Below are 7,738 nucleotides of genomic sequence, written 5' to 3' on the forward strand. Positions count from 1 at the left end.
ACACACACACACACACACACACACACACACACACACACACACACACATATATCCCCGCCCCACCCCCAGCCCAGCAGAGACTCGTGGGAGAATGAGCATTGAGTATATGTACATCTGAGTGGATGTGCCTTGGTGTTTTGCTTGTGTGTATGTCTGTGTGAGGGTGTCGGATCCCCTGGAGCTGGAGTCACAGACAGGTGTGAGTTGCCATGTGGTTGCTGGGAATTGAACCTGGGTCCTCTGGAAGAGCAGCCAGTGCTCTTAATCACTGAGTCATCTCTCTAGTCCATATAGGGTTTATCTTTTTTGTTTTAATGTGTGTGTGTGTGTGTGTGTGTGTGTGTGTGTGTGTGCTGTTTGTATGTGCAACACATGTGCGTAATGTCCCCACGGGCCAGAAAAGGGTGTTATGCCCTGCCCCCTTTTATTTTTGGTATTTCAAAACAGAGTTTCTTTGTAACAGCCCTGGCTGTCCTGGACTCCCTTTTAGTAGGTCACACTGGCCTCAAACCCACAGAGCTCTGCCTCCCAAGCGCTGAGATCAAAGGTGTGCGCCACCACACCCGGCCTTGAGTCCCCTTTATCTGTAGCTGCAGCAGTTATGACCTCTGTGGGTGCTCGGAACCAAAGCCAGGTCCTTTGAAGAACAGCAAGTGCTCTTGACCACTGAGCCATCGCTGTAGCCCCCTTTAACTTTTTCAATGTGGCAGGAATTTGATGTGTAGCTGGCCTTGAACTCAGGATCCTCTTGCCTCGGCCTCCTGGGCGCCAGGATTGTGTACCTACTATACCTGACAATTTTCAGTACTGCACGTGGTGGTGCCTCCACCTCGGCCCCCAGCATTTCAGTATTTCCGTGTGGTGGCTGAGTCTGTTTCCATGGCCGCTGTTTTTAGAACGTGCCTGAGCCAGGTGGGTATTTGAGTTAGAAACCCAGGATTTCTTCTAAGCACCTGTCATTGCTATCCAAGGACTAAGGATGAGCATGTGTTTGGGTTGGTGGGGTACTTACCTGACACGCACAGTCCTTGGGTTTGGTCCCCAGTTCCCCACAAACTAGGAGTAATGGGTCATGCCTGTAAAACCAGCGTGCAGAGCATGGAGGGAGAAGGTCAGAGGTTCATTCTCAGCTACACAGCCAGTTGGGCTACAGGAAACGTTGTTTCAATAAACATGAAAGAAAAGATACGGCGGGGTTTTGTTTTTGGAGACAAGGTTTCTCAGTGTAGCCCTGGCTATCTTGGAACTAACTCCTTGGACTCAGAGGTCCTCTGACTCCTAAGAGCTGGGATTAAATATATGTGCCACCACACCCTGCTTCATGGATAAATATATATATATATATTTTGTTTTGCTTTTCAAGACAGGGTTTCTCTGTGTAGGCTTGGCTTTACTTTTATAGACCATGGTGATCTCAAACTCACAGAGATCCATCTGCCTCTGCCTCCCTGAGTACTAGGATTAAAGGTGTGCTCCACCAAGCCCCACACGAATAAGTATTTTTAACACCTGTGCATTTTGACACTAACCCGGTAAGGAAGGGTTCCTGGTCCTGTGAGTCCTCTTCCCACAGCTGAATTCTCTTCCTCTGTCCCTCTCTCCTCAGTCTGGCTGTCCACCCAGACATGGTCACCATCGCCACGGGACAGGTGGCAGGCACCACAAAGGAAGGCAAGGTATCTGTGAGGAGTGGACACTGCGCAGAGGGGCTGATGGGAGCTGGGACACCCCCTCCCCAGAGTAACTGCGCCTCTCTTTTCTGCAGCCTCTGCCACCCCATGTGCGTGTCTGGGATTCTGTGTCCCTTTCCACCCTACACGTCCTGGGTCTGGGGATGTTCGACAGAGCTGTGTGCTGTGTGGCCTTCTCCAAATCGGTAAGTCTTTGGTCCAATGCCTTCAGAACGCACCTTCCTGTGGGTGGAGCCTGTGCCTCAGCACGCTGTCACAGCAAAGCCATGCACCCCTTCACATCTCAGGCCCCAGGGCCTCAGAGGCCTGAGACCCTGAGCCCCCAATGCTGTGCTTAGCAGACAGCACATGCAGAATTGCAACACGTGGCACAGCCTTGCGTCCTTCTTTCTCTGTTGGCTTCTTCTTGCCTGAGCATTCTGAAAGCTTCCTTATCTCTGAAGGCATTTCAACCCCCCAGCACTGAGAGCCCTGCGCCATCCAATTCCCCGTCAAAGGAATTAGAATAAGCATTCTGGGATTTATGGGGCAAGTTACCGTCGATGCGGCACCCTCCCCTTCCACTCCCATCATGGAGCTTTTAAATGATAGTTTTGTTTGAAAGTGCTGGCCTACAGTGGATTGGGAAGAATTCTACTCCCCAAAGATAGTTTAAGAAGCAGCTGCTCCTGTTGGGGCATGTGCTTGGGTTCCCCTCAGCAGGAAGGCCAAGGCCAGAGAATCAGGGGCTAGGGACCAAACCCGGGTCCTTCAGAGGAGTGGGAGCTTAACCACTGAGCTATCTCTCCAGCCCCCAGTTTTGTTTTATTTATGAGCTTGGTTCTGATATTTCCATTCTGTAAGTCACTGTGTTTTGCTCGTGCTCATCCACCCAGTACCTGGTGCTGTCCTTTCCCCACCCAACTCTATATTGTCTTTTTAAAAAACATTTGTTCATTTATTTATTTTGGGTGTGTTTGCACACATACATACACACAAGTGCCTCAGCATTCCTGTGGAGGTCAAGAACGGCTTGGAGTTGCCTCTCTCTTTCTGCCGATTGTGCCGTCCTAGGGTCAGAACTCAGGTCAGAATTGGCAACGCGCACCGTTACGCACTGAGCCATCTTGCCAGCTCCACCTCCCCAAGTCCTGCAGCCAACGTTGATAATGGCTGGATTTCATGTACTTAAAAAGCCATTCCAGGGATGGAGGCGTGGTCCAGTGGTAGAGCGCTTGCCAAGCCTCCACACTGCCTGAATTCCATCTCCAGCACCAGATGGGGAGGGGGAATAAAACAGAAAAAGAAAACAGTCACTGGAGAGACAGGCAGGGTTCACCGCAGGTTGAGGCCAGCCTGGGCTAAATAGTGAGTTGGAGGCAAGCCAGGGACCCTGTTTCAGTGTCCCTCATTCCTTATGACAGTGCAGAGTAGATGGTGTCAGCAAGAATTCCCAACTGTAGCTGGGCGTGGTGGTGCAAGCCTTTAATCTCAGCACCCAGGAGGCAGAGACAGACCAGACCGCTGTGAGTTCCAGGCCAGCCTGGTCTACAAAGCCAAGGCTACACAGAGAAACCCTGTCTCCAAAAACAAAACAACAACAACAAAAGAATTCCCAGCTGTGAGCTGGGCGGTGGTGGTGCACACCTTTAGTCTCAGCACTTGGGAGGCAGAGGCTGTGAGTTCGAGGCCAGCCTGGTCTACGCAGTTAGTTTCAGGACAGCCAAGGCTACACAGAGAAACCCTGTTGCAGAAAAGAACAAAACAAACAGAAAAGAATCCCCAAGTGTGGGGGCTGGAGAGATGGCTCAGCAGTTAAGAGCACTTTCTGCTCTTTCAGGGGACTCGGGTTTGATTCCCAGCAGCCACATGGTGGTTCACCCATGTCCATAGCTCCAGTTCCAGTGGATCCTCTCTTCTAGCCTCCATGGACACTACACATACAGTATACAAAAATACTTGCAGGCAAAATTACCCATACACATAAAATAATAAAATAAAAATTGGAAAGTAAAGAAGAAATCCCCAACTGTGCAGGCTGCAAATTTTCTTAGGGATGAGGCGGGACATGATCCTGTACTCCAGATTTCCTGGATAATAATGCGGCTGAAGCCAAAATAAGTTCAGGGCAAGCCCGGGCCTTTTAACTAATTGAGAAATTTTAACCTTTGTTCATTTTTGTTTGTGCGCATCCATTTGTACCATTTGTGTGGTCAGAAAACAGCTCACAGAAGTCAGTTCTCTCTTTCCACCATATGAATCCTGGGAATTGAAATCACGTTTGGCAGCAAACACACTTACTGAGCCATCTCACTGGCTCATATCCTGGGCAACCAAGTGAGGCCCTTTCTTTAAGCCAAGACAAGGATGGGAGCATGGCTCAGTGGTAGAACCCCTGTCTAGAATCCCCCAGTGAGGGCCTGGGGTCGTGGCTAAGCTATAGAGCCCTTGCCTAGTATATGACAGTTTCCATCCCCAATATCACACACAAAAAAGATTTTTTTACATAGGGTAATTTTTTTTTTTTTTTTTTTTTTTTTTTTTTTTTTTTTTGAGATGGGATTTCTCTGTGTAGCCTTGGCTGTCCTGGAGCAGCTTTGTAGACCTAGACCAGGATGGCCTCAAACTCACAGTGATTGGTCTACCTCTGCCTCCCTGACTGCTAGGATTAAAGGTGTGTACCACCACGCCTGGCTTTCATTTTTTCCAAAACTGTTTCTTTGTGTAGCCCTAGCTGTCCTTGAACTAGCTCTATAGACCAGGCTGGCTTCAAGCTTACAGAGACCTGCCTGCCTCTGCCTCCTGAGTATTAGGATGCTTCAAATAAAGGAACAATACCAAAGTCTCTCCTGATCTAAACTCTCTGCTGGTACAGAAACCTATCCCAACGCGCATTTATGCTAATGCTCAGTTCACGTTTCCCACTTTTACACAGTTCAGATTCCCCTGCCGAGGGAATGGTGCTGCCTCCAGTGGGTGTGGGTGGGGGGTGGGTTCTCATCTCAAGATGATTAAGGGAATTCCCCACAAACATGCCCAGAGATAGGCCCTCACTGAGACTCACTTCCCGCAGGGTTCTAGGTTGTCCCGGTTGGCAGTGAACGCTGACCAACACAGATGCGCTTCATATATCATGCTTGTGAATGTCTGTGGACAGGTGTGTGTGGGGAATAGGTTAGCGTGGGGAAAGGTATCCTAACCCACCTCTCTATGTTCCACAGAATGGGGGCAGCCTGCTGTGTGCGGTGGATGAATCCAATGATCATGTGCTCTCTGTGTGGGACTGGGCCAAGGAGATCAAGGTGGTGGATAGCAAGGTGGGTGGGCTTGCCACTCATACCCCCTGCCCGGGGGTGACACCTTTGGACCTCTGTACCATACGGTTAGATATCCGAAACCAGACTTGAACTTAAATGGAGGCTTTGGCATCATCCGCTGGGTGACCGTGCACGTGGCTTCCACTGTGTGAGCCTCGGTTCCCTCCTGTTGAAAATGAGATCTGTTGTGCCATCCTCCTCACTGGAGAAAGGTTGGTGCAATGTGGGTGGAACCAGGCTGGGCACAGAGTTAGGTATGATAAGATACTCCTTGAGTCCCAGAATGCAGGGGGAATGGGGCAAAGATCATGGGTCTGAGTCTGGTCTGAACTACAAGACTTCCTCTTGCAAAAAAAAAAAAAAGAGAGATAGGGAGCAAAAATCATGAGTTTGAGTCTAGTCTGAACTGCAAGACTTCCTCTTGCAAGAAAAAGATAGCTGGGCACAGTGGCGCGCACCTTTGCTCCCAGCACTTGGGAGGAGGTGGATCACCATGGGCATGGGGCAGCCTGGTCCACATAGTGAGTTTCAGTACAGTCAGGGCGGCAGAGTGAAAGTCTCTCTCAAGGTGCAGGGCGGGGGTAGGAAGGTGTGATGGGAAGATAAATATTTGCCCAAGATCACATGGCTGGCCAGGCTGAGAGCAGGAAACTTGATTCTAGATTGGGGCCCCTCTTGAGGAAAGGAGAAGGGGGTAAGAACGTTTGTGAACTGGATCTGGACACAGCTGGTCTACAGCTGTGTCGCCTTAGGCAGGTGTTGACCTTCTCTGAGCCTCAGATGAAAGGTACCGTGGCACTAATGGTGCTTACCTTCCAGTAGCCAGTGGGACTAGATGAGTCTTATAAAGTGCTCAGCCAGTGCGTAACAGAATAGGGCTCCTGAAGCACACTGGTATACTGCCTGTTCTGCAAGCAAGCTGCACAGGGCAGTCCTGTGTGGGATGGGAGAGGCGTAGCCTCTGGTGGCTCTGAGGTCCTCATTCAGAATATGTCTATCAAAGTGCTCTAATGAGGCCGTGCTGGTGGCTACCTTCCACCCCACTGATCCCAGCCTGCTGATCACCTGTGGAAAATCACACATCTACTTCTGGAGCCTGGATGGGGGCAGCCTGAGCAAGCGGCAGGGCCTGTTTGAGGTGAGTGTCGGGGGCCTGAGGGCCAGGCAGGCCCCCGGGTAGACGGTCGGAGGGCTCCGAGGGTTGGTAGTAGAGGGATGCTGAGCTGTTACCTGCCAGGCCTCAGTGTCCTCATCTCTATAAGGGAAGATCCTGCTGAACAGTGATGTGGGATGGTCCAGCCGCTGACAGAACATGAAGCTTCAGGCAGATTGGAGTACACAGTGAATGGTGCTGACACGTTAGGAGTCAGACAGGCTGCAGGGAGAGGGGGGCTGGGGAGACGGCTAGTAGAGAGAGTGATTACCACGAGTGCCTGAGGACTGGAGTTCCAATCCCCAACCAAGTGGACACAGTGGCATGCCTGTAATCCTTGGGAGGGGAGACAGAATTCCCAGGGCCAGTTAACTAGCTTGAGTAGCTGACCCTGTAAACTCCAGGTTCAGCAGGAGATCTGCCTCATTAAAATATGTGAAGAGCAATCAAGAAGGGATATGACGTCCCCTCCACATATGCATGCACACACACGTGAACACACTTAAGCAAGCATACACATACACACAAACAAACGTAGCCCATAGCACACACGCAAACACACTTAGCATGCACACACAGGAACACATAGAAGAGATACACAAATGCACACACACATGCACATACATGAACAGAATACCACACATAACACACACAAACACATGCTCACACATACATGAACACACAGCATGCATACACATAACACACAGAAATGTGTGCACACATACACACACATGAACACAATAACATTACACATAGACACACAAATATGTGCATACAGCACGCACACACATAACACACAAAAATGCACGCTTACACACACATGCACACACTACAAGCCCAGGAGGGGAGCATGTGTTTATAAGCTCAGCACTGGGGAGGTGGAGCCGGCAGACCCTTGGCCTGTTGGTCAAGCCCCAGCTCCCAGGGAGACCTTGACTGGAAAACCAGGTCGGGGGAGCCAGGGACCGTAGCTTGTGGTTAAGTGTGAAAATTGTTCTTGCAGAGCTCCCAAGTCCAGTTCCCGGCACCCACTCGGGGCAGCTCCCACTGACCTCTGCACGCACCTGTATGCATAGGCACATACACACACACACACACTATACACAAACATATATACACATACACAGATATACACACACATACATGCACACATATACACAAACATATACACATGCACACACATAATAAAAATAAAAACAAAGGTAGGCAAGATGGCTCAGCAGTTCAAAGGTGACAACCCGAGTTCAATCCCTGTGGTATACATAATAGGCAGAACTGACTCCCACCGTTGTCCTCTGACCTTTGCATGAACACTCCGGCACATATGTGCCCACACGTACACACATAGCACAGAAACGTAGAGAATAAATGAAAAGTGTATAGAAATATTTTTTAAAAAAAACAAATCAACACTCTGGGTGGTGGTGTGGCACACACCTTTCAAAGCAGCACTTGGGAGGCAGAGGCAGGCAGGTCGCCATGAGTTTAAGGCCAGCCTGGGTGACAGAGTAAGACTCCTACATCAACAAAGAGGAAGGAAGGAAGGACAGGAGGAAAGGAAAGGAAAGGAAAGGAAAGGAAAGGAAAGGAAAGGAAAG

General features: G+C 49.9%; 1 protein-coding gene across 1 annotated transcript in view; it reads left to right on the plus strand.

Moving 5' to 3' along the window:
- The window catches only part of LOC129684109 (echinoderm microtubule-associated protein-like 2), a 29,573-nt gene that overhangs the window by 8,860 nt on the left and 12,975 nt on the right, over nt 1-7,738 (plus strand). Inside the window, 4 exon segments of the mRNA XM_055617184.1 lie at nt 1,607-1,676; nt 1,766-1,876; nt 4,892-4,987; nt 5,991-6,125. Coding sequence (XP_055473159.1) covers nt 1,607-1,676; nt 1,766-1,876; nt 4,892-4,987; nt 5,991-6,125 — 412 coding nt within the window.

Source organism: Psammomys obesus, unplaced genomic scaffold (genome assembly GCF_907164565.1).
Source record: "Psammomys obesus unplaced genomic scaffold, mPsaObe1.curated_primary_1811, whole genome shotgun sequence".
NCBI classification, from domain to species: domain Eukaryota; kingdom Metazoa; phylum Chordata; class Mammalia; order Rodentia; family Muridae; genus Psammomys; species Psammomys obesus.